This window comes from Notamacropus eugenii, chromosome 3 (genome assembly GCF_028372415.1).
Source record: "Notamacropus eugenii isolate mMacEug1 chromosome 3, mMacEug1.pri_v2, whole genome shotgun sequence".
NCBI classification, from domain to species: domain Eukaryota; kingdom Metazoa; phylum Chordata; class Mammalia; order Diprotodontia; family Macropodidae; genus Notamacropus; species Notamacropus eugenii.
In genome coordinates this window covers 153933623-153960758 of record NC_092874.1, presented here as the reverse complement: position 1 = coordinate 153960758, position 27136 = coordinate 153933623, and the positions used below count along the sequence as shown (strand labels likewise).

The following is a 27136-nucleotide window of genomic DNA, read 5'->3' as shown; positions in this document are numbered from 1 at the left end:
CACACACACCTCCCTACAAATGAATTATGAGTTATGAAGAAATGCCTCAAATATTTTTTTAAAATGTGGTAGGAAAAAAAAATATTTTGGTAGGAATAGCTTAATTAAATCATGACACAGAAAAGAAATTCTGACAATATGGCTGTCTCACACTATCTTATCTATTACTTCCAAAGCAGAGATAGGAATTCTTAAAACTGGAACAACTGAGTTCAATCTCAATCTGCTTTGAATAATTCTAATTATATGGCCAAGATAATTATCTTATTTTATTTTGAGCACTTCTCCCATCTCTTGATCTTACTGGCCTGCTCCTAGATTTTGCCACCTTAACAAGAAATTCTGAGATTGTTTTTCTTTACTGTATAATCTGTCAGGATATGGAAAGATAAGAAATTTTAGCAAATAAAGCTATGATCACTGCTTAGTACCACAGGATTGCCCCATTTAGTTTATATTAATAAAGAGATTATTAGGTGTCTGTTTGGACAGATATATTTCCAATTTTTCTAATTTTGCTAATGGTTAGTATCTTTATGATATGATAAATTAAGATTATCAAACTGCCTAAGCCTGAAAATTTTGCTATTAGACATTAACGAACAAAAAAATTTAGCCAACATTCCACTTGTTGAAAGTTATAAGGACAAACAGAGTTAGGACAAGACACTGGACTCTCCAGATCCTGTAAGTTTAGGGGATTACTATTCTATGGGTCAAATGCACAACTGACTCCAATTCCTTCAGTACAGAATTCAGAAAAATTAACTGTTCCTAGAGACAAAATGCTGACTGTAGTTTCTGTCTTGGCCACATATTACCTTCTGGGCTCTCAAAATGCAATGTAAAAAAATGCATTATTAAACCATATTTCATTATTCTAATGCCTAAATACTTCTGCATGCTTAAAATTTGAGTTTTGCAAGATAAAACAAAAACAAAGAGACAAACCCAGCAGTAGAAAGTAGCAAAAATTAATCACGTTCCACAATTATACACAGTTTAAAGTTTAAACTTTATAATAGTTTGGAATGTTTCCTTAATATTTAGGAAAAATACCTGCATAAATTTCAGCAGGCGTGAACATTTAACATTTCTTAAAATGAGGAAGATTTCATAGACTTCGCGCTGAAAGAGAAATTTTACAGTAAGTCCTATAGTTCAATCACCTCATTTTACAGAAAAGGAACCGATATTCAGAGAACTGATTTGCCCAATGTCACCCAGGTCATGTACGAAGCAAGTTAACAGTCAGAATTTAAATACAGCTCCTCTTAATGTCAAATCTAGCAATACTTCACTGTACATTGTGCTTTTTAGTCATGAGTTTTGTTTTAAGTTTTATATTTTTTGTTTCCGTCTTTAAACTGACTACTCACATTCCTCTCCTATGTATTTATCTCTTCCCTTACTTTCGAGATAGTATCAGATAGCTTTTCTAATAAACATATACTCCTCTCCACAAATACCCATGATAGCAATTATAAAATTTCCCTTGAGCCATTGCTTAAAGTAAATAGTAAAGATGTTCAACAACTGCTTGCACACATGCTTCTTTTATCTTCCTCTTCTTGTTTTGCTGCTGAGAACCTATAATAGTCTGACAAAAGAGAAATTAAATATCACTATATAGTTTCCTATACCTTTACCCTTCCTTTTATTGCTAAAATAACATAATAAGAGTAAATAACCAACAGAGGCCAAAGACTAAATTCAAGATCAAATACTTCAGTATCTTTCTTAACCAACCTTTTTTTAAACATCTAAAAAAAATCTAAGTGAAATGCAGTATACAGAATATATGCAACAGAACTCTAATTATTAAATTATATCATCAACTTGAAACCTTCTAAGGATATAAATATAACAAATTAATAAATGAAAACTTTGCAAGATTAACGTTTTATTGTCCCTCAAGCAAGGGCCACTGATAGTTCAGTTTTGTTATTCTTTCTAAAGAAGTCTTCAGTTTTGATCCAGAGATTCCACAACTACAACCATATCCAAAGAAGATATTGACTAAAAGAAAATACTCATGTACAGAAATGTTCATAGAAGCATTAACTGTGATACCAAAAAACTGGAAACAAAATATGTACTCAAGAACTTGGGAAGTGCTGAACAAACTATGGCATAATTGCAAGAGAATATTACAAATAACTAAAAATGAAGCTTTTAGAGAAATGTGTTTAGACTGATCTGATGTGATGCAAAGCATAGCCAAAAGATAGAAAGATAAAAGGAGTGATTATACACAAGTCTCTCCTTACAATCAAATGACAAACATTTTCTTGTTATTAAAGAGCTTAAATTCTATCAGCTGAAGCAATAACTGATAAACTCTCTGGGGAAAATATACTTTGTAGAAGGATTTGTGTTGGAAGATGTCTGCTGCACCAAATAAAAAATGTATATATGTCATTTTTTAAAAAATACCTTACAAGGAGGAGAAACATGACATCAGGAAGGAGATGTCATGATTTACAAGTGAAATGGATTTAAGTAAGGGAGAGCTGTGCAGTCACCTGCCTCACACTCACCTCCAGAGCTATCTGGGTCCAGTGGCAGAACAGATATCAGGATGAGTGGAGATGGCCCTGGATGCAGTGAGAAGCCTTGGCCTTTTTGAGCTAAGGTCATGAAGACAGCTGAACATTTGATAAACATAAGTTAAGTACCACAAGAGGGCGCCACTCCCCATCAAATCTAAGAAATCATCCAAAGCTATAAACATTTTTTCAAAATGAAGACAATTCATTTCAAAGTTATCCATCCAAAAATGTTTATATGGGCAGTTGCTGAAATAAGTTTAGGTCATCAAAATATAAACTATGCTACTTTCCCTTAAGGGAATAAGGGACAAAGAATAGGAATGAAAAGAAATAACATCAAATATATGACAAATATTTGGTTAAGGATATAAGTTTATAACAGCCTCATAAAAACTTGGGAGTCAACCAGAATTAAACTTTTGGGCAAAAGAAGTCTTCATATATCCAATTTCTTGCAAGGTCTACTATTAAAAAAAAAAAAAAAGGATATAGTGGTCACAAAGCACTCAAAAATCTAACCAGAGGCAGAGTCTCGGGACTCAGGGAAGAAGACTCCCAAAAAGTGCCAAGGCAAATAGAGGAGAGGGGAAGATATGAGGAAATAAAGCTTGAAGCCATGATTAACTGAATATTTCAATCAACAATTTATAAGGAATTAATATTAATTCAATATTGGCCACACATAAATACAAATTGAAGTTGTTTAAATCCTTACTTGGGCATATATGTAGTCTCCCTACTGGGAATATATGTGGTAATAAAGATACACTAGATTTGGAAGAAAATAATAACAAAAATGACAAAGCAGAAACAGTAAAAAAAAAAAAAAATTTAAGTTTTATTTCAAATTAATTAAAACTTTCATATTCAATACATTTTTACATGGCAATCTGATTTCTTTTCAGTATGAAATCAATATATTTTAAGCCTTTCAGATGATATTTTAGCAGTGTGGAAACAGCAAGAATGTAACAGGATTTATGGGTCTATGAAGGAAGGAAAAAAATGTTTCAATTCAACAAATATTTTGTGAGTGCCTATCGCAAATAAAGTACTATGCGGACGGTGTATAGGGGAAAAAAAGGAAGTTCCTGGTTTCATGGAATATTCTACTATGAGCTTTCAATCTCACTATTCTGTCCTCCCATAGGTCCCAGAATGACATCATTCATTGCTTCAATTTATAACTTAAATACGAAAATAATGAGGAATTATTCAAAGATAAAGATTAGTGTTAGAACTAGAGAGGAGACAATGGGGAAAATCACCATTTTTATCTATCCTCATATGGTTTTATAGGATCAAAGGACTTACAGCTGAAAGAAACCTTAAGAACTAAATCAGGGTCTTTATTTTGTTATTATTTTGTGAAAAACTTGAACCAAAGAAGTTAATTAATTTACCAGTTTGCACATCTTTCATAAAGTTTGGTAATAACCACTATTTTCACCGCAGAATTAAATCTTATGTAACGTTTTTCTCTTAAATGTCCCCAAATTTTCAGTTACTCGACAAGGAAACAAATTAAAAATGAGGAAAGGATTAGAATTCTACCACGAAACAGATTTTGAAGGCCAAGGAATAGGTATTTTCTATATCCAAATATTTCCCATTCTATCACCCCTCCAATGGCCATATTCTCCTTTTATGTATTTTGAGCCTCTGATGAACCAACTAAACTCTACAGTCTCCTCCGCTCTTGAATCCTTTGCCACCTACCCTCCTTCGTTTATCTCACATCACTCAGATACATCTTCCCTTCTATCTCCCTTCTCCTTGCCAAGGAAAACCTCTACCTGCCCTTTTCATCCCGTCTCCTCCCATCTCCAACAAAGTGCCTTGTCATCCCAATTCTTTCCTGTCTTTAATCTCTCCCTATCTATTGGTGTCTACCCTGCAGTCTAGAAATACACCCGCATTTCCCCATCTTTACAAAACCCTCACCTACTACTCCTATCATTCTCATCTTATCTCTAGTCACCTTCATAGTTAAACCCATAAGAAATCTGTCTATAATCAATCTTCCTCTCCTTTAATTCTTCTCTCATTCCACTAAAACTTTCTCCAGTTTTACCAATGATCTCTTTACTGCCATAGCTAATGACCTTTTCCACAACTGAGTGGAATAGATTCAGTGAAGACTTCTCAGAATGTGAATTCCTCTCCTGAGAGGGCTCAGGTTACATCACCTTCAGAGTTGAGTAATTCCCATATAAGGCTATAGGCTATGTAGTGTATTAGGATCTCAATGATTGGATAAAACTCACTAACTTTTCAATGCCTCATTTGCATGTGCCTGAGCAATCCAGGGTCCTCAAACAGGTCCGCATCCTTTGCATGTACTCTCAATGCTTCATTTGCATATGCTGCCGCATATTTTCGCGGGCTTTGTAACAGACAGGGGGGAGGGAATTTGAACCAGATTTCAAAGGGATTGGCTAGATTTCGGGTCTAGAATGTAAGACCATATTTCTCAGCCAATGAGAATAATGGTCAGTGGTGGGAGGGGCTTTTGTGTTAGGATATATATATATATATATATGTATATATATATACATATATATATATATATATATATATATATATATATATTGCCCTGCTTCTCGGGAATCGAATAAAGGAACTTTCTGTTAACACTTTGAGATGCCTCTGAGTAGTCAATCTGAGTAAGGGGTCTTGCCATCCCATACAACTGTTACCCCTTTTGACCACTCTGTGGCACATGATACTGTAGATCATCTCAGAGATACTGTCTCCTTTCTAGCTTCCTGTAACACCACTCTCTTTGAGTTTTCCTTCATACTACTTCTGTGTAGTTTCTTCAACCAAGTCATGCCCGACTGTGGAGTCCCCCAAGGTGCTGCCCTGGCCCTCTTCTTCTGTTTACTCTAAAAGATCATTAACTCCCATGGGTTCAATTATCATCTCTACACAGATGATTTCTAGATCTACATGCCCAGCCCTACTACCTCAACTGAGCTGTAGTCACTCATCTTCAAATACTTCTTAGACATCTTGAAATGCATGTCCCTTAAGACTCTCCATCTCACTACATCCCAAACAAACCTCTTCTGAAATTCCCCACTATGGAAGGCATTACAATCCTTCCAGTCACTCAGGCTGGAAACCTGAGTTTCATCTAAAACTGAACTTTCACTCATCCCACATATCCGACCCTTTGGCAAAACATATAACTTCTACCTTCACAATATCTCCTCTTCACAACACCCTTCCCCTCCACTTATACAACCACTATCACTCTAATTCAATCCCTCAATCACCTCATGCCTGCAGCATTGCAATAACCTTTGAATTAGTCTTCCTGCTTCAAAAAATCTCTCCTAAAAATCTCTAATTCCAATCTATCCTCCACTTAATTGCCAAAGTGATTTTCCTAAAGCTTAATTCTAACAATGTTATATTACACTTCCTCTCCCCAAAACTCCCACATACACACACACCCCCCTCTATGAATAAACTCCAGTGTCTCACTATTACCTTCAGCCCTTCATAACTTTCCCTGGCCACCATGCTGTTCCTCAAAAAAGATACTTCATCTTCTGACTCCAAGTGTTTTCAGTGGTTGCTCCCTGTGCCTGTAACTCTCTCCCTCATTATCCTCCCCTCCTGGCAAAAATCTTCTTTAACAAAAAAGCCTTTCCCAAGAATGCGTTCCATATGATTATCTCAAATTTATTCTGTATATTATTTGCACATAGTTGTTTTCATTTGCATATCATCTTCCCCATTAGACTATGAGCTCCTTGAAAGAAAGAACTGTTTTTTGCCTTTCTTTATATTCCCAGTGCATTAGCACAGTTCTGGCACATAGTGCAGGCACTTAATAAATGTTTACTGACTACCACTGCATTTCTGCAACCATTCCACAAGTTATATTTTCTTATAGAATTGTCTTTGCCCTGAAATATGAAGTGACTAACCCAGAATCACATAGGCAGTATGTGTCAGAGGCTAGACTTGAACTCATCTGTAGTATTCTGGGGTCATTCCTCTATACACTATGCCATACCAACTTGCTCTACCTCCTTAACTAAAAATCCCGAATCAATATTGGTGCTACTCACATTTTTATACATTTGTGTATGTAAAGTACTTGAGGGCCTGAGTCACAGTGCTGGTTTTTGGATGAGGTCTCCCGTGAATTTGCTTCTGATTGTCTCCTCCTCCCACCCCACCCCCGCCATGGTATCTAGCTCAGCAAGCAAGAGATATATCAGTGGTTTTCTTCCTCCTCCTCTCTATTTACATTTAAGTTCTTTTGAATAGACTTACAAGGTTCCATAAAAATACATTGTTAAAAGGCATCCCTGGCAGGCAGACTGTCATTGCTAAGCCCAGTGTCCAGAAATCCAGTCATCCATCTTCTGAAACATCATCTAAAACAACATTAAACCTGCTTTCCTCTCTAAGCCCATAGATGATTTCATTTAAGTCCTACAACTATTACTGTCCCATTTTACAGCTAAAGAAACTAAGACTCAAAGAGGTTAAATGGCCAGCAAGGATTCAGACCCTTTAGAATTTTTTCCAGATTTTATCCTTTCTGCTTACGGGAATCAACATCAGTATGTGGTAGCAAATATCTGGTTTGACAAGACTTGAAGATTCTTAGTCACATCTTAGAGACCTGCTTTAGGAATCAATCAATAACCAACATTTATTAAGTGCTTACTATAGGTCAGAAATTGCAGCACGATGCTAAAGTGCCAGAGATACAAAAAGAGGCCCTGCCTCAAGGAGATCACAGTCTAATCAGGAAGACAGCATGTAAACAAGTATTTACAAAGCGAGTTATATACAGGATAAACAGGAGCTATATACAAGATAAATAGGTAGATGGTCTCTCATCTGACTGGATTGTTACAAAGAAAAAAGTTTCTGCTCTTGAGTAGCTCACATTTTAATAGGGGGAAACAGCTATATGATTTTTCAGCTACAAAGACAGATGGAAAAGCCTAGTGATGTTTCGGCTGCAACAGCAAGGCAGAGAGTAACATGTCTTCTTTGGTTTCATTTCCATTAATGAATACGATATTAATATTATTCCATTAATGAAAACAATATTCATTTCTGATATTTCACCATTTGACAGTGTGAAGGAATCTGGAAGTAAGACCTTTCTTTTCTAGGTTTTCAAACAGCTTTGGCTGCTAAGGAAACAGAAGCTATGGCAATGGAAGAGATTGTAGACAGGTCACATCTCCACAAGGGTTCGTTCATTCCTTGGACAGTGATCACCCCTTGGACAGGGGTAATCTAGGGAGAGGAGGGTACACTGTCCCTGCACTCTTGGGCTGACCTGCCCATTGGTGATAGTAAGTAGTTGAGTGGTGTTAAGCCCCACCTCCACAAGGATGACTTGCAAGGACTGAGGAAAAAGCAGTGTTAATGGCCATCTTGCTTTTCCCAGAGATACTGGGCACAGGGTTCCGGATTGTTTCTACTGGGGTCTGAGGGGAGGTACATGTCTGACTCATTTAACATGTACTTATCAAAGGATAAATAGCTGCTTCCTCATCCCAGGGTTAATCTCCCTACACTTCAGAGAGGGCCTCATATCTGTTATTTAAATCTAAGGGTTCACTGGTCCTGGTTCCTTTTGTCTCCTATGTCTCACTCATCTACCTTCTAGCTTCCTGACACACACAAGCATTTCTATCCGAGATCTTTTTCCCTTCTTTATTTTACAATGTAGGCTTTCTCCCATTTTAAAAAAAAAAAGGAACACTTAATTTCTCCTTCATAACTCATAAAGTGGAAAAGTATTCATCAAGTCCCTTTATCTTTTTGTCTAGCAGAAAAAATTCATCTGTACTTTAACAACAATCACTTGGCCAGGGAAGAAACACAAACATTTTATACTTTATGGAGGTGATGAAAAATTTCTTCCTGTTTTTATTCTTGCTTAGAAATAAGCAAATTTCAACTTGGGTCAATGCAAATTTTAAAAATTTTGCCAAGGTTCTAGACTAGTATAATTCAGATGAACACTATGAACGTAGTATGTGAGAATTTCATCCACACATTATAAAAAACCAAACCATTAATGGTATCCTTTAGGACAAGAGAGAGAAATCTTGAATATGGTTACGTAGAATTAACAAGACCCATAAAACTGGGTTGTGTGGCAGTGTCCTAAGGCAGAAGCCCTGGCTTCAAACTTTCTGGGACTTTACCTCTCCAAGCTTTTATTTCCTGGTCTGTAAAACAAGGGGCTTCAAAAGATGCCAGCAACTACAGTAATTTATTACTGAACAAAATTTTCTTGAAAAACTTTTGGAAAGTAGTCTGTCAGGAATTAAGTATAGAAAAATATCTCACATCATATACCAAGAGATACTCCAAATAAATGAGTTAGACATAAAGGGTAAGACTCAGACATAAACCAATCAAATGAGCAAAGAAAAAACTACCTTTAAGAATTACTGATAGAAGAATAAGGGACAGACAGAATATAAAATGAATAACAGCATAAAAATTATATCTTTACACAAATAAAAATGGTAGTTAAAATTACTATTTTATTGGGGGGAAAAATCTTTGCAGCATGTTTTTCTGATAAAGGTCTCATTTTTAAGACATATAGAGAACTGATTCAATTTTATAACAATAAGAACCATTCCCTCACACAGAAATGGTTAAAGGGTACATATAGGCAGTTTTCAAAGAAAAATAAAAACAAGCTACCAAGAACTATGTAAAAAAATGTACCAAAACACTAATAATAATTACAGAAATGCAAATTAAAGAAGCTCTGAGGTTGTGGTTAAAACCAATCAAACAAGGATGACAAAAGGGAAAATCAACGCTAAAAGGTCTGTGGTGGGAGAAAGGCACAATAATGCATTGTTAGTAAAGTTGTGAAATGATATATAGCTGGTTAAATGAAATTTAGAACTATAGCCCCCAAATCACTAAACTCTGTAAACCTTTTGACTGAATGATACCACTACTAGGACTGTACCCTAAAGAAGTCAAAGAAAGAAGAAAAGGACCAATATGGACAAAAATATTTATAGCACAATCTCTTTTTGTAGTGGCAAAGAACCACAAATTAACAGTCTGGTTAAATCTGTTATATGAATGTAACAGAATATTGCTGTGTTGTAAGAAATGAGGAAAGAAGAGTTCAGAGAAACTCGGGAGGTTTTGTATGAATTGATGGAGAATGAAGTGAACAGAACCTGGAAAAAATTTATACAAAAACAATGACCCTGTAAAGACAAACAACTCAATGACCAATAGCAGATTCAGAGGATCAACAACGAAGAAAGTTACCCACCTACTGACAGAGAGGATTCAAGATGCAGAAGGAAGATAAGAAAGAATTCCAAACAAACAGTATCTCAATTGCTATTCTTTCCTCAGTGAAACTGCTCTCTACAGTATTTAACTTCAGAGACACAAAACCAATCTTCTCCATTACTGAGCCTTTTGGCTTAAAGCCCTTTTCATTGGATTTGCCCAGAAAATACATACCTTTAAGAAGACTATATTTCCATACAAATCCATACAGCGACATGGCAGCCAGAAAATACAATTATCATCTTTAGGTTTCATTAACAGAGAAACACAGTGCCCAAAATGAGAAGTTAAATTCCTCCTGTAATTTCTACTGATTAGCTCAATTCTGGGTACCACATCTCAGGAAGGGCACTGAAAAGATAGAATTTATCCACAGAAGGATGGTCAGGATGGTGAGAAGATCTGAAACTATACCATATCAACTGAAGAAGATGAGAATGTTTAATGTAAAGAAGTCTTAGAGCAGGGTCACTATCCTTTTTGTGTGTCATGGACCTTATATATAGTATCTAATTTCTAATACCTAAAAACACCTTATTTTTTTCTGTATCCAAGTTCATAAACTCCCCATGAAATCTGTTCATATGGAGATAGGTGGATAATAGATAAGAACCTTTGTCTTAGAGTGATACATGATATAGCTATCTTCAAGATTTCTGAATGACTGTCATACAGAAGAAGGGTTATGCTTGTTTTCTTTGGCCTCAGAGGGCAAAACTAGAAACAATGGGTTGAAGGTGAAGTAGTAGATTTCATCTCCATATGGAAAAACTTCCAAATAATGCTATATAAAAGTGGAATGGGCTACTTACAGAGCTAATTGGCCTCCTATCATTGTAGTTCTAAGACTAAATGAACACTTGTTACAATAAAATAGATGAGATTTTTTTGCTTAAGTACAAATTCAACTAGATGGGTTCTAAGGTCCCTGACAACTGTGGCTTTATAATAAGAAAACCAAGCTAGGGAAATCAATGTTACTATTCAATCATAACTACATTCAGCTTCTTAAAGAGTCATAAGTCAGGAGAAAGAGGAAAATAACAGCTGATTAAAAAAGAAAAAGGAAAATAAGGAATTATGGTCAAAAGAAAAAACTATCAACTCTCCAAACTGTTAAGTGCATATTATTTCATCTTAATGGTGACCTGCCAATATATATGTATGTGTATATTCATAGTAATACTCTTTGTAGTAGAAAAAAAATGAAAATAAAGTGGATAGCTATCAAATGGAGAATGGCTAAAAAACTGTGCTAAAAGAAAAGATAAATATTAGTCTGTATCACTGATGAAGAGCAAAATAAGCAGATTTCTTAAAAAGATAAAACACAATTGTTACAACAATGTAGCAAAAAAATAAGTGAAGTAAGCTATACATTCTGAATAACTGAAAAATCAAAGATGAGAACAGATAATGAAACATAACTCTTGCTTCATGGCAGAGAAGTAAGGGACTACTACTAGATCCAAATTTAAGACAGACGGATGGATGAATGGACAGACAGAGTCACTGTATGGGATGTTTTTGCTTAACTGATTCTCTTTGTTTCAAAGAGTTTAAACTGAAGTTAGGAAGTGTCCAGAAATTACTGTAATATAAACACAAAAGCATCAAAGAAATTTTTATTCCCCAATGGAGGCCCTGAAACTGACAGGACTTTAAAAGCTAATCAAATAGAGTTCCTTAGCTCAAGTTTTGATGGATTTCCAGATCAAATTCTACAGCGTTTTATTAAAGAAATGGGCAACACAACATAGTGAAGAGAGTGCTAGACTTGGGAGTCAAGGAGACCTGAGTTCAAATTCTGTCTTTTGACATTTACAAGCTCAGAGACTCTGGGCAAATCATTTAACATTTATGTGCCTTGGCAACTCCCTATGACTTTTCACAAACTGGTTCTGATTTACTTTGGTAGATGAACCACCAGGAGTAAATTTAGTCATTTTTCTTGCATATTTCCAAATGAAATTCAGAATGACTAGATCTGCATTTCTACCCACAACAATTCATTAGAGTGTAATGTACGTCTGCGTCTGTCTTCTCACAGCTCCTCCACCAGATGGAACTGAAAACTTCTACTTAATGCACTCTACTCCTGAGTAATAAATAGCTTCTCTTATCCCACTTCAGGAGAAAAACTGTTTCTAACTTTTGCCAAATTTGCAGAGTATGAGATTGAGTGGGATAGGTTTAGTGAAGACTTCTCAGATTGTAATTCTTCTCCCAGGGGTGAGGTAAGGCCTAAAGGCTCAAGGTTACAATATTTTTAGAATAGAATAGTTCCATATAAGGATATAAAACTGTGTAGTGTATTAGGGTCTCAATGATTGGACAAAACTCACATATTTCCTCGATGTCTTCATTTCAAAAAAGGATTGGTTAGATTTCGTGTCTAGAATGTAAGATCATATTCTCAGCTAATGAGGATAATGGTCAGTGGGGGGAGGAGGGACTTGCATCAGGGTCTATTTAAATCACTGCCCTTTTCTTTGTCTTCGGCTTTCCTACTCCTACAGGTTAGCCCCGCTTCTCGAGAATCGAATAAATCACTTTTCTGTCATCACTTTGAGAGGCTTCTGAGTAATTGATTTATGTAGGGACCTCAGCCATCCCACACAAGATGAAACCGGTAGTTTTAGCTTGCATTTGTGTTATTGATTTGGATCATGTTTTCATTTAGTCTTTTATAAAGGGAAAGTTTTTTTTTTTTTTAACAACTACTTGTTCACATTGATTAAGGAATGAATCTTGATGTTACACATGTGGGTTAATTCCCTGTTAATTCAGAATATTAGACTTAGCTGTGTGATATTTGGTACAATATTTTTTCCTACGCTACCATTTCTCTTCTTAGTGGGATTTTATTTATGCAAAAGTTTTTTAATCCTAATGTACTCAAAACTGTTTCATTTTCTTTTCTAACAGAGATATCAGACTGGTAAAGTAGGGAAATTCCATAAACAAAGTACAATTTCAGATCATTTAGCTTTTTTGTGGTATCCTTTTGGACATAATGGAAAGCTCTGGCCATGGAAATGAAATAATAAGGTGAAACCAGAATTAGTGAAAGGCTGGATCCAAGAAACAATCATAAATGATTGGTCAATGTCAATTTGGAGGGATGTTTTTGATAGAGGACCTCAGAGATCTATACCCTATATAACACTTTTTATCAATTATTATGTGAACAGTGACTTGCATTATCAAATATGCAGATGACACAATGGGAGAGAGAAAGACATCCAAGATGACAGAGTCAGGATTCAAAAATATCTCAACAGCTGAGAATGGGAAGCAAAATCTAGAGATAAATATAAGGTTTTATACTTGAGCTCAAGGTACCAACTTCTAAGTGTGGTACTAGATGTGCTTGGCTAGACTGTTTAAATGAAAAAGACCTCTGTTTTTTTGTTTTTTGAAATAGAGTGTAAGGTCAACAGAGGTCAATAATGTGACACTGCAGCAGGAAAAAAAATGTACATAACCTCTTGGAATACATCAAGAGAAGCACAGTATGCTACTGCTGCTGCAACAACAACTTAATAATAATAGCTGAAATTTATATAGTGTGCTAAAGTTTGCAAAGCACTTTTGATACATTATCTCACAACAATCTTGTAAGACAAGTGATATTATTATCCACATTTCATATATGAAGATGAGGTTCAGAGAGATTAAGCGACAAGTCTTTCAAACTCCAAGCCCAAAGCTCTATCTACTACAATAAAGCTGCTGTTTATTAGTCTCATTAATCTTCAAAGACCTTGAGTATCTGGAAATACCAAAGCTTCGTTTAATAGGGATGAAATTTAAATTTTCTTCTTTTATTAGCACATTCCATTCCTGACTAGTAAATGGCTTCTCTTATGCTATTTCCATCTTCCACATAAGTCAGGCCACATTTTGATGGTTCAGCTCCTCTCTGAAGGCAGTTCTTCAACGAAGTTATGACGCAGTGGACAGAACTAGCCATGACCTGCCCTTTAACACGTGATAATACGTAAACCTCCCTCAGCAAATTACTTAACTTGGGCTCTAGACAACTCTCAAAGCCTTTAAATTACAGCAAAGATTCAGAAAGATCTGCTTTGGAAGAGGGAGTTTCCTCTCCTGGGAATTATTTATATTATTGAAATCACAGGTCCAATATCTTTCTAGATTTGTTCTGTCACATGCCACTCTTCTACTGCCTCATACCCTATTCCACATATCTATAAACGCTTTTGAAAAAAATAGAGAAGTACAACTTTTACCACATATTAGAACTGTTAGGGCTCATCTGGAAGCTTTGATTCCTCTGTGATTACTTTAGCTGGTACTTCCATATTCGATGTGTTTATGTGTAATGTAATGTAATGTAATTCCGCAGTTCACTTGATGTTAAATGACAAATCTCTAAAAAGAAGCTTCTTCAAAGATATTTCCAAGGAAATTAACTTGTATTTCCAATTGTTTGGTTCAACAGCATCATGCTGCCAAAGAGTTAGTAGGGAATAATAGAAAACAACACTAACTGTACAGTCAGAGGACCTCAGCTTTAAATGTAACATCTTCTATTTATCTGGTTGACCATGGGCAAGTCACTTTACCTCCCTCTGGGTTTCAGATTCTTCCCATATAAAAAGAGATAGGAAGGTCTGGCCGAGTTATTTCCAAGGTTCTTCTAACTATCATTTTATTTTATTCACTTTAAATTACTCAAAAGGAAACTTAGAAATTAGTAGAAATCAAATGTGTGATTTTCTAGCAGCCACCACAAAACTCCTATTTTTGATCTTTATTGTAGCTTGGGGATGAGCCTAGGTCTTGTCTTCAAACGCTTTATCAGCAGAACATATAAACTAGAGTGGGAAAAGGGCTAGAAATATACCATACAGTCATGGTCCAGGCTGAAAATCTCATCATCAGAAGACTGGACTCTCACATAAAATGTGGCCCCATGAAACATACAAAAAGTCCTAGATCCTCTGGAGCTCTTCCCCACTTGGTAAAATGAAGAAGAAATAATCAGAGGATTCCAAAAATCAAATAGTTCTTTTAAAATTTAAAAATTGGTACTCTTAATGCATCATCCATGATTAAGTGTATCCACTATTTGAAGAATTATATCCACATTAACATTCTTACTATAAATGAAAGTGGAAGAAAAAATCAGTACAATTAATCAGGTCAACCCAAAAGTTATCCTCAGAGGGAGAAAAAAAGTTCAATAACTTGGCTTCAGAAGTACAGTGGTATAATGGAAACAACACTGATATTTCAGTCAAGAAACAGAATTCAAACCAGCTCTGACACTTTTTAGATGTATGTCACGTGACCATGGGTAAATATTTGTTTAACTTCTGTAGACCTCAGTTTTCTCATCTGTAAAAAGGCATTAATATTAATATTAGATTATTAATAATTAACAGGTTGTGAGAAAAGCACTTTGTAAATTTTACAATGTTAAAATGTGTGTTACCTTCCTCCTTATCATCATGTGGTCAAAAGCTATAAGAAACATTTCCTGGGACTGGTTATTTCATCTTGTTCACAATGATCTTAAGTGAACTATTGTAAAGATAATTAAAAGCTTTAAAAGAGAATTACGTACCAATATTTATTGCAGAATAAGAGAAATGAAAAGTCTAAGATTTGTCAATATCCTAATGAAGTCACCATATATTTAATAATCTAATTGTGATGGTTCATATAAGGGAACACAGCAAAAATTATGTTGGAAAATATAGTCCCGTACCAAGAAATGAAAGAGGCCAAGAGACCAAGAAACATCTCTGAATAGCATCAGAATTATGTAAAAAACATTTATAGTCACAAGAAACAGCAAGGCATGATTTTGGGCAATTATCAATTTATTATTGTGATCAAGGAAGCAAGTGGAATTGTGAACTATATACGGTACCATTTTTTCTCTTTTGTATAACGTCTAACAAAGTGGGCAATGACTAAACAAGCTCAACAAATTCTCATTTTATAAACTGACCTTGAAGATGACTAAAGATAATACCTAGAAAACATTAGGCCCAGGGCCAATGAAACTGCACAAAAAAATCACATCTGTGTCTTTTCTCAAATATATTTTTATCAAAAGGTTTGAAGTTTATCTGATAATCTACACTCTTTTGCCACAGTCATATTTTAAAATAATATAAACTACTCGTTATTCTACAAATTTCAGGGAATATTTTTAGCAATGCCTCCAAAAGTAATTTATATTTTAATTCAGAATGCATTTTTTATAATACAACCTCATATCCAGATTGATCAAGATATGAAACACAGAAGTCCAAAGGAAGATAAAAAATATTCAAAGGAAAGACTTCCCAATACACAAGATAAGACACTAGGATCTCACACATAATTCCAAAGTTATAAAGCACAAAGCCCTAATGCAAAGTAGTTACAGGGATAAACAACCACTTTTATCCAAACATGAATCTGACATTCTGGGAATTCATATTCCACAGTCCTTGTTAAATACCTAAAGACATTATTTTCTCTAACTGGTATTCAAACTAATCTTTCTGTGACTCAAACCAAAAGTGTGAGGGTATAACTTTTTTCTGGTCTTTTCTAGTGGTCAAGAAGAAAGAAGAGAAAGGTAAATGCTATCTAAATGATACCATTATGCACTAAAAACAAAACAAAGAGCATCAAAAAGATCAGAATTCCAGAGAGCATTAAATTTTTTTGTTTCTACTAGCTATTCTCTTTAAGGCACACCCCAGGTAAGGGGGAAGAAGAATTGAGGGGTGAGTGTGTGTCATACACAAGGTTGTATCTCCTTCCAACATGAGATAAAATGAAGGTTTAGACAATTATTTTTGTCCTTATGTACCAATTGCTAGCACATTTTAAAATTTTATATTGATTCCTTTATATTATATATTTGTCCACAGAAATAAACTAAACCTGGTACCTGAAAGAACAACATGAATTTATCCTCAATATTGTTAAAAACCCATTTTCTGAATTTCTCTCATGATACAAAAATTTACTCAAAAGTTAAGACAGGTTAAAGAGAGATATACCAGGTATTTACTTTTCAGGAAGGGATGGTTGTGAATTTCTTTAACTTTTGTTAAGTGGTTCTACATATGTTGTCTTCCCCACTCCTAAACCCAATCTGATGGAGATCAGGAGAAAGGGGCACTGAATTTTTTAATGTTTGAGATGGGAAAGGAAGTTGAAAGGTGAATTCTACTTTGTAGATTTGGATTTGGATTCCTTTATATAGTGATTACTTTTATTCAAATAGAGGTAAAGATTACTGAATTATATAAGATTATAGGTTGTTGAAAATTTATCAGTCAGTTCATCCACAGGAGTATGAAAACAGTTTATATGCAACACTTTTTCTAACTGATTCACTATGCTAATATTTTTATTTCTATGTTCTCAAGGTAAAAAAAAAAAATCTCAGCAGCTGGGATCCATTTTCTACTGTTCAATTACCATGCATTAAAACAAATTATGCAACTGAGTCCACTACACATTCATATGGATGTCCTAACCTTAAATTCTCTCTCTCCCTCTGCCTCCTTCCCCAACCCCACCCAATTCCAAACAGTCCTTTTTCTTTCAGGTTCCCACCTTATTTTATTATTTCAGCATCTAATGCAATCCTTACCAAGAACCCTGGGGCCATCCATTTTACTCTCTTTTAATACTCCATACTTCTAATACCCTTTATATATTTTCACCTGTCCTCTCCTCCTTTGTTCTATAGAATTAACTCCTAAATCCCATTTCTTCAGGAAATTAGTCCCATTTTTCCTCATCAATTTCTCCCCATTAAACTGTGTCTTGGTACTAGCTAATCTTCCCCATCCTCAAAAAAAAAAAAAATTGATGTAACCATCTCCTAAAAGCTCTCTTCCTTTTTACTGCCAAACTCCTAATAAGAATAATCATACATAATGTCTACTTTCTCACCACTTACTCACCCCTTGGAATCCCCTGGAATCTAGTATCTGATTTTAGTACTCCATGGGAAATGCCCTTTCAAAGAATGATAATCAATGATTTCTCAATTGATATATCTGAGGACCTTTTCCAAGTAATCATCCTTCTTGATTTCTTTACTCTTTCTGACAAGATCAATCACCCTTCCTAAAAAACATTTTCCCTTCCTTGGCTTCTGTGACACCAATCCCTAACTGGTTCTTCTATCTGTTCAACTTGTTCTTTCTCATTCTCCTCTTTTTAGGTCATCATCTATCAAGGTTCTGTCCTAGACCTTCTTCTCTTTTTTCTTTACACACTATCCCTTGGTGAACTCAATCACTCCTATGGGTCCAAATTATTTTCTCTATAAAGATAACTTACAAACTCATGTATCCAGTTCCAATCTCCCTCCTGTACTGTCAGTTGTCTGTTGGATAACCATCTCAATCTAGACAACCCATCAAATTCCAATTCAACATATCCAAAAAAAACCTCATTTTCTTACTATACCCCCAAACTTCTCTATCTCTATTGAAGCCACCACCATCCTTGTCACCCAGGTTTGTAACTTGGGTGCCAACTAACTTTTTTCTCAATCCTCTAATCAGTTGCCAAGTCTTGTCAATTCAATTTCTATAACATTTCTCATATCACTTTCCATTCATGTGCCCATAGTCTTAGTTTCCCTCTCACCTGGACTCTTGTAATAGCCTCCTATTTGGTTTCCTTGTTTCTAATCTATACTCTCTACAACTACCCTCCATACAACTGCCAAAATAATCTTAAGTCACAAGAATGACCATGTCATCACCATATTAAAAAACCTTCTCCAAGAGGTCTGCCTCTAGAAGAAACTTTACAGAACTTCCACAATCTTCTTCCAATTCACCTTTGTAATCTTATTTCCTATTACTCCCCTTCACATACTCTATATTCCAGCCAAATTATTCCCTAAATTTTCCACTAAACCTCCCAGTCACAGAAGCAATCTTCCTTGCCTGGAATGTGCATCCTCCTAATCTTCAACTTTTAGAAATCTTATCTTTCCTTAATTAAGGCCCAGGTCAAGTATTAGTTACCACATTCACCCTCAAGCCTATACTTATCCTTCCAAATCCCTCTTTAAACTACCTTGGATTTATAGACTGAAATCCTCAAACATAATATAAGCACCCTGAGTACAAGGTCTATTTCATTTTTATATCCTCATCAACTCAACATGATACCAATGCACTCAGGTGGCAGCTGATAAATGTTGGCTGAGTCAATTAACTGCAGTAATTCAGTGTTATAGAAAGAACACAGAATTTTCAGTAAGGAGACCAAGATTCTGGTCCTATTCATATAACTCATATAGTGACCACTGGGGGCAACAGAAGTAACCTCTCTGTCGCAGTTTTCTCATCTGTAAAAGAGGGTCAGTATAGTGAATCAACATGTTTCCTTCTAAGTCTATTACATAATGATTCTACTTCAAAGATGAGAAATTAGACAACTTTAATGAAGTTTAAAAGGCTAAAAAATTTTATGTAAGAAAGGTAGAAGGTAGAAGGGAAAGATGAATTTTAGGCAAATTTTTAAAGAAGAAAAAGTAAATTTTGTGACCTAGGAAAATATATTAGTAAATTCCAAGTGTTTTTGGGGGGTACATGCTTAATGACTATTACTTACATTGCACCTAAGACCTTTCATTAGGGCCACAGATAACCCCTGCAAAGTATTTCTTTTTAATTTACACAGATTTTGTTAATCACCTTTAAGGAAAAATTCTGAAGTAATGGCTAGAAACTATAATTTTAAGAACACTTTGTGTGATATCTATCCAGGCTCAGAAAATAGTTCATGACTAATACTCTCCTAAACTCTTCATTCTTACCTTACATTTTATAATTACAGTGAAAACTGTTAACAACTCAAAAAGGAACAAAAACCTTCATGAAATACCATTTAGTTACTTTTTAAAAAGAGAACCTCTTACCTGAGCATGAAAATTGGACATAGTCGTTGTCTCTATATCTTTCTTTCCTAATATCTCCATTTTCACTGGTGAATTGGGAAAATTAAATGAAAAGTAGTCTAGAAAGTCAGGTAAATATGTAGCTGCCCCATGAACAATACCCATTACATAGTAAGCTGCACAGTTTTCATTTTCACTAAAAACCAGACCCACAAATTCTTCTGCAAATCTCTCCATCTCCACAGGAGATAAGTGGGAGAGTTCATTACTGTAGGCATGGATAACTGATGCACCTCCATTAGGTTGGTGCTCAATATGAATGAGCTGTTTGAACTCCAACATGTCCAACCTTTTCACTTTATTCTGAACTCGAGGCTCCTTTAATGAGACAAATGGAAACTCACTGTTCTCTGGTATCTTAGACTCATACTCCTTCTTGGTATCCAAATTCTTTCCAATATAATCCTTAAGATGATCATCTATGATGCCTTTGGCTTCTCGATCTTCAACATCAGAAAGCAATCCTGAGCAGATGGTTTGAATAGATTTGCTATACATTTTTGGACGCTTCCTTTTTTCACTTTCTTTGTGTTTCTTTTTCTTTTTCTTCTTTACCTTTTTAATTTGTAAGTCTTCTGCATTTGTTTTTGGTTTGTCCTTCCCACCTGTTGGGAAAAATTTGTTTTGAAACTCCTTATTTTAACTGCTAAAATCTCACACCTTAGATAAAGCATTTTAATTAAAAAAGAAAAAGACAAGTTTATCTTCATTGCACTTCATATTGGGGATTAATTTTACACAGCACTAAAAACAATATACAGAGTATCCCAAAAGTCTTAGTGCCATTTTAAGCACACTAACACTAAGTGTACTAAGACTTTGGGGATGTATAAAAAGTTTAAATATCACACTTTAGGTAAAAAATATAAAAACACGGATGAAATCAAAAGAAGGAAACAATCCACTGTAAAACACAGGGGGAAAAAAAATTAACACTAATGCTGTGTAGTAAGGCACCCATCACTGAGAGTTGGAAAACTGTCCTTAGACTCAAAGTCATGCCCCACCCCCATCCCACTCTATCAACTGTAACTAGGAAAGTGACAGAACATGAAAATGCATAAGAAGATATTTGTAAAACCAGCAAAATAGCAAGGAAAGGCGATTTGTAAGCTACTTGATTTGCCTCTTTCTATGTCAAGAACTAATTTTGCCTCTATATGGACTCTTTGGAGCTTCTGTGGTCCTCTTAAATTCCAAGAAGAAACCAACGAAAAAGACACAGCAAAAAATATAATTTACAAAGTCATTAATATTTTCTCAAAAACCAAGCCCTCAAAGATGTAAGGAATAGTAACAGAACTCCAGTCTCCATGACTTTTGTTCTTCTTCACTAACAAAATAAGATACAGAGGCAGAAGAATAAGGCTATATTAATGTAATGAAATAGGCTAAAAGGTCATCTGGTACAGTGAAAAAGAGGGCTGACCTTGAAGTCAAGAAGACCAGTGTTCAATTAATGCATCTGTAACATACTGACTTCCATGTGAACACAGGATAAATCACTTAACCTATTACTGACCCAGACAACTTTTAGGTGCTTCTGCAGCCTCAAAGAAGTTTACTACTCCCAGACAGCTACCACCAAAAATCCAAATCAAAAATATGTAGTCAAAAGAAAGCCTGGATTAAACAATGTGGAAACAAAAAAAGGAAGAAATCATGAATTGTGACATGGTACACAAAACAGATTTATGGGCAAGTCACTTAATTACTGAGCCTCAAGTTTCCTCATCTGTAAAATGATGATGATACTGCTTGCCCCCTTGCTAACTCATAGTTGCAATATGAATCAAGTGAGACTATAAAATGCTTTCATGTAAAAAAAATGTAAGGTGTTATGCTACACAATTATAAGTTGTTTTTACTGTAATTTAAATCCAGGCCTCATCATGTCTCTCTGAACATTTAACAGAACATTACAAATTTCCTCAAAAGCAAAATTTATTTTCTAAAATGTTTCTCTCAAACAACTGAAGTAAAAAAATCTAGATATGAGTCTATTTATTTTCATCTGTGTAGGATATCTACCCCTTGCACCTCTTTAATTCCCCTCAAAATCTCTTCTTGACTTCACTTTAACCTGTCTTGTTCACATTTGTCTCAAATGAAAAGGTGTTCCTACTTTTCAAAGTTAATTTTTCCATACTTTTTCAGGATTCTGCTCCATCTTTATTATTGTTCAGTCAACTTCTCCTTCCTTGTTATTCTGGAAAGACGATGACCTGATGCTGCTACACCCCAAAATAAAATATATTGTTTGTACTTTTCTCTTTCCTTGCACAACCAGTCTCCAATTGCTTCCATTTCCTTAGATCTTGCTCACTTTTTTAACTCCCTGCAAACTGGTTTGCCACCCTATTAATCACCAATTTATTGAAACTGCTCTTGAAAATTTCAACAATATCCTTAACTGCCAATACAGTTTCTCTTTCTCAGGGTTCATCTTCCTGGAGTACTCCACCACCTTTTGATGTTATGGATACCAACCTCCTTAAAACTTTCCCCATCTTATTTCTCTTTGCCCTCCTCTTGCTCCCTAAATTTGATCTTTCTTGAGAATCCATTTTCATCCCTCCTTTTTCTCTCTCTAAATATATATTCCATGAGATCTCATACAAACCTATAATTTCAACTATCACCTTTGCACTGGGTATTCAAATTTCAACTTAAGTTTTTATCAGAGCTCTTATCCTACACTTTGAATTGTTTAGTATTCGTTCACCGTGATGTCCCAACATCACTTTAAGTTACACGTCTAAATCTTCTTCTCCAAATTAGGTCCCACTCCTGAATTAAATTAGTGAAATGGTACTACCATTCTCCCTCCCTATTACCCAATAAAAAACCTGATTTCTCCTGCTGATTCAGGGTCATCAAATCCAGGTGATTTTTGTTTTGAAACATTGTTCTCATCTATCCCTTTTTCCCCCACTGAAACTGCCACTACCCTGCTTAGATCCTCATTACTTCGCACCTGGACTATAGCATAGTCTCCTAAACTAGTTTTCTTGCCTCCAGTCTACTCTCATTCCAATCCATCTGGCACAGAGTTATCAGAAAAATTTTCTTAGCATACTATGCAGATTTTGTCACTCCCCTCATCAAACAATGTGTTACTTCTCACTGCCTACCAAATAATTAATAAACTCCTAAGCTGGCATTCAAGAGTTCCCACTACTCAGCCTCAAAATTTCTAGGTTTACTTTCTTCTACTTCCCTAAAATGAACCTAGAGTTTTGATTAAATGCAATATTCAGCATTACCTGAAAAAAATGTTCAATTGTTCCTACCTCTGATGAGGTCCTTACCTCTGCCTAAGATGTTTTTCCTTCCTTTATCTCTACCTTTCAAAATTCTACCGAGCATTCAAGGACCAGCTCAAACCGAAATTCTTCCATGACAACTTTTCAGACTATTTTGTCTAAAAATAATTTCACCTTCCAAATAGCTATCCCCATTTAAATACTAAATCACATGAAACTTACTACAGTATTGACTACCCTACTAACTTTATAAGCTTCTTAAAGTCAGGGACCAAGCGTCTGTACTCCTGTCTAATATCTTGTACATAACAGATGTATAAAAAAAGATTTGAGTGAAAAACCTACACAATCATTGAGTTGAATTTTTTCCTCTTATCCTTTCTCATATACATTTAACTGAAGTTCTTTAACACCATCAGTATCACTAAGTCCTTGCCTCAACAAAACACGCAAAAAAATCTGTTCAGCTGCCACAACTTAAAGAGATAACAAAGTAAACAATTAAAACTGATTTCTTTACTCCTTATCTTTTACTTTTTATCTCTATATAAAATGTATGTTGTAGCATGTGGTAGAGAAACAGAACAGAATGGAAAAAATATTTAGCTATATTTTTTAAGTCAATCATGGTTCAATAATAAGTTTTATTTAATAAAAGAAGTTACTGAAGGTTTATTGTTTTAGGGTTAAGATAGAAAAGTATGTCATATACAAAAAAATGATGATGGGAGCAGTGAAGAAAAATTTTTTCCTACTAAACTTTTCTTATATAAATTCTCTGCTGACTCACTTTATATAATAATAAAGGAGATATAAAATAGATCTCTATCTATAGATAGAGGCACTTAAATGTTTTTCAAAATGATCATGACTTATCATTTTAAGTATAAAAATGCCTGAATCAGGTTAATACCTCAACAGTGACATGGATAAAGGAAACTAACAGCTAATTATTATTTAAATTATAACAGAATAAAGAAAAATATGCATATGCCTTTATAAAGATAAATTCCAAAAACGAGTCAAGAAAATTTAAAGGCAGGTTAATTAATAGAATTATTGAAGTACTCTTAAAATGGCTTAGGGTAAACACAAAACCTAAAATTAACATTATACAGAATAAGTATGGTCTGAAACTAAGATCAAGTTAAAAACCTTGAGAATCCTAACCTTGAAGATGATAACCCTCAGTTATCAATGTACATTTCTGGTATACAGAATTATAGCAACTTTTGTTGCTGTTATTATTATTATGACTTAGCAATATGATATTTATATGATTATTACATTATTATTTATTATATATTATAATAATGCAATTATATATTATACAATATATGATTATGACAGCAATTGTCTAGGATATTGTATTAATTTTAAAAGACTGAAAGTTCAATTTTCAGTTAGATTATGTACTCTTAAACACTTCTTCAAAAGAAACTCCACACACCCCTGGAATTGTGGATTTGGTTTAAAAAATATGCAACTTACCCCCAAAAATGCTTAAATGCATCAATGTGGTATACCCTCCATCCCATTTTATGCTACTAAGGGATATACAAGAGCACAATTATAAAATGCAATTTTTGCCTTCAAACTACACTTGGGATAATTTCCACTTTGAAATAATGTATGTTTTCTTCTACAGTTTTAACGTGAACTCTCTTTTACTTATTTTCTTCCTCTACCTATAAAATATGCATAGAACTATGTCTGTAAAAAATGGGAAATGATAAAATAAAAATAAAGAATTTACAGGAAAAGTTCTTTAGCTTACCTAACCACCTTAAAATTAAATCAGATATTAATTTTCCTAAGACAAAAAGGCCATTTATCATTTTAAAGCTTCATTGTGTGCATTAACAGAAATCTTTTCAAACATACATCATTCTAAACATCAAAAGTTCCCCACAGTGAATTCTGAGACAATCAGACCTAGAATTTCTTTCATTTTAAGTCCTAACATTTCCCTGTTTCTATAATATATTAGGAAGAATAGAATAATAATAAATAACTGAGGACTCAGGAAAGGTAAAAGATCAAAAGTAAAACCATGATTCTACTTTGGAGAGTCACACAGAAACATACACAAAATAGTTTTAATTTGAAAATTTTTCTCAAAAAATCATTAGTTTTTCTTTATACCAGTATATTTTTTGGATTGATAACTAAAAGAGAAAGGTTATCCAGAATTGAGATCTAATTTCATATCTGATACTAGAGTTATTAAAGTAAATCAGGTTTGATTTAGTCATTATATTTTTTAAAAACTTATTAACTCCTTAATACTATTTATATTACAGCAATTGGGATATCCAACACATCTCTCTAAAACAGAACTATTTTTCTCCCCAAACCCTTCCCTTTTTTCTAGATCCTTTCAGTCAGATAAGCTCACAACTCCGATGTCATCACTGGCTCCTCACTCACAACCAATCCATACATACAATCTGACCCTTCTGTTGACCCACAAAGCCTGGTGCAGGCTCTAATTACCTTATACCTTGACTACTGCAATTCGGTTATGTTCAACTGCCAAAGTGATCTTCCTAATGAATCTATCCGATCAAGTGAACTCCAAGTCTGCTCAATGAACTTCAGGTGCTCTTCATTACCTCCAGAATCAATATGAAACATTTTCCCTTGGGCTGCTGAAGCCCTTCCTAAATTTCCATGATCCAGTAACACTGAGCTTTTTGCTGTTCCTCAAACATTAACTCCTTGCTTGGAATACTTTTCCTTCTCATCACTATCTGCTGACTGTTGAATTCTTTCAAGATATAGTTCAAATCCTTCCTTCAACAAGAGACTTCTATCAGTTCTCCCAGTTACTAATGCCTGCTTCCCTCTGAGATTACTTTCTATTGAAACTGTAACAAATCTCATATGCACAATTTTTCTAATGTTGTCTCCCTCATTAGAATGGGAGCTCTTTAAGTTCAGGGACCCATATTTTTGCCTTTCTTTGCATCCCCAGAGCTTAGCATGACACCCGTTAGATGGTTAACATAAGAGCTTAATATACACTGACAATACTTCACAGTTTACACAGGTCTTCATGGTTTCTGAAATACGTTGTATAAATAATCTAACTTCCAGTTGAAAATTCTGAGGCTCTGGAAGGTTAAGCAATTTGAACATGAAAACACAGTCAGTATCTAAGGTCTCATGATTTCAAGTGTCTCAATCTCTCCACTATGTTATCCTGTCTTTCATAACTGATTTTATTCACTTTTTGCCAGGGGAGAAAGAAAAACGTGTATGTGCATAGGTGCGCACGTGTGTAATAGATATCATGTACATATTTTATTTATACACATACACACTAATATAGTAACAAAAACATTAATTTATGCTATATTAATACTTATTTTTGTTATAACATCACTTCACATGATTTCTAGGAAAATGGAATCTGTGTAGGGCAGGATAAGCAATCATTTTAGCTTTAAATGTCAGCGTCAGGTGGCATTCTTATGCCTTTAAATGTCTATTAGTACAATTGGATAACATCAGTACAGAAAAAGAAAAAAGGGGAAGAGGAAGAAATCAGTTTGATAAAAGGGAAGAGAGAAAAAAAAGATGAATATAAGGAAAAGTTAACTGGCTTAGATATTACCTGGTACACAAACAACAAAATACTTATCCCTGACTGCAGAGTAACTTAGGAAATTAGTCATGTATCATTTTTTGCTTTGAAAATAAAGAATGACAATTTTTGCAGTGCAGATAAAGAAGGATAATTTCATTCATTTCATTAGCCTCTTTCCTTTGGAAAGGATGGGAAAATTACTGAAAATAGATCATAATGATCAGTAATTTTAATAGTGGATGTAATCAGAGACAGAAATATCACAAACTCATTCTTAACATGGATAACAAACTGCTATAGAATACAAGTATTTAGAAGTTAAGTTATCATTCCTAATGCATTCAGAATCTTCAACAGCAATTCCTGTTTGATACCTAGCAATTTTCCTATTTTCTTCTTGGCTAAGAAGTCACACATCTAAAGAAAATTTATC

General features: G+C 34.6%; 1 protein-coding gene across 1 annotated transcript in view; it reads right to left on the bottom strand.

The window, feature by feature from the left end:
* The window catches only part of RSBN1L (round spermatid basic protein 1 like), an 84618-nt gene that overhangs the window by 16192 nt on the left and 41290 nt on the right, over positions 1–27136 (bottom strand). The window contains exon 3 of the mRNA XM_072653175.1: positions 19807–20450. Within this exon, the coding sequence (XP_072509276.1) occupies positions 19807–20450 (644 nt within the window). The remainder of the gene's footprint in view (positions 1–19806; positions 20451–27136) is intronic.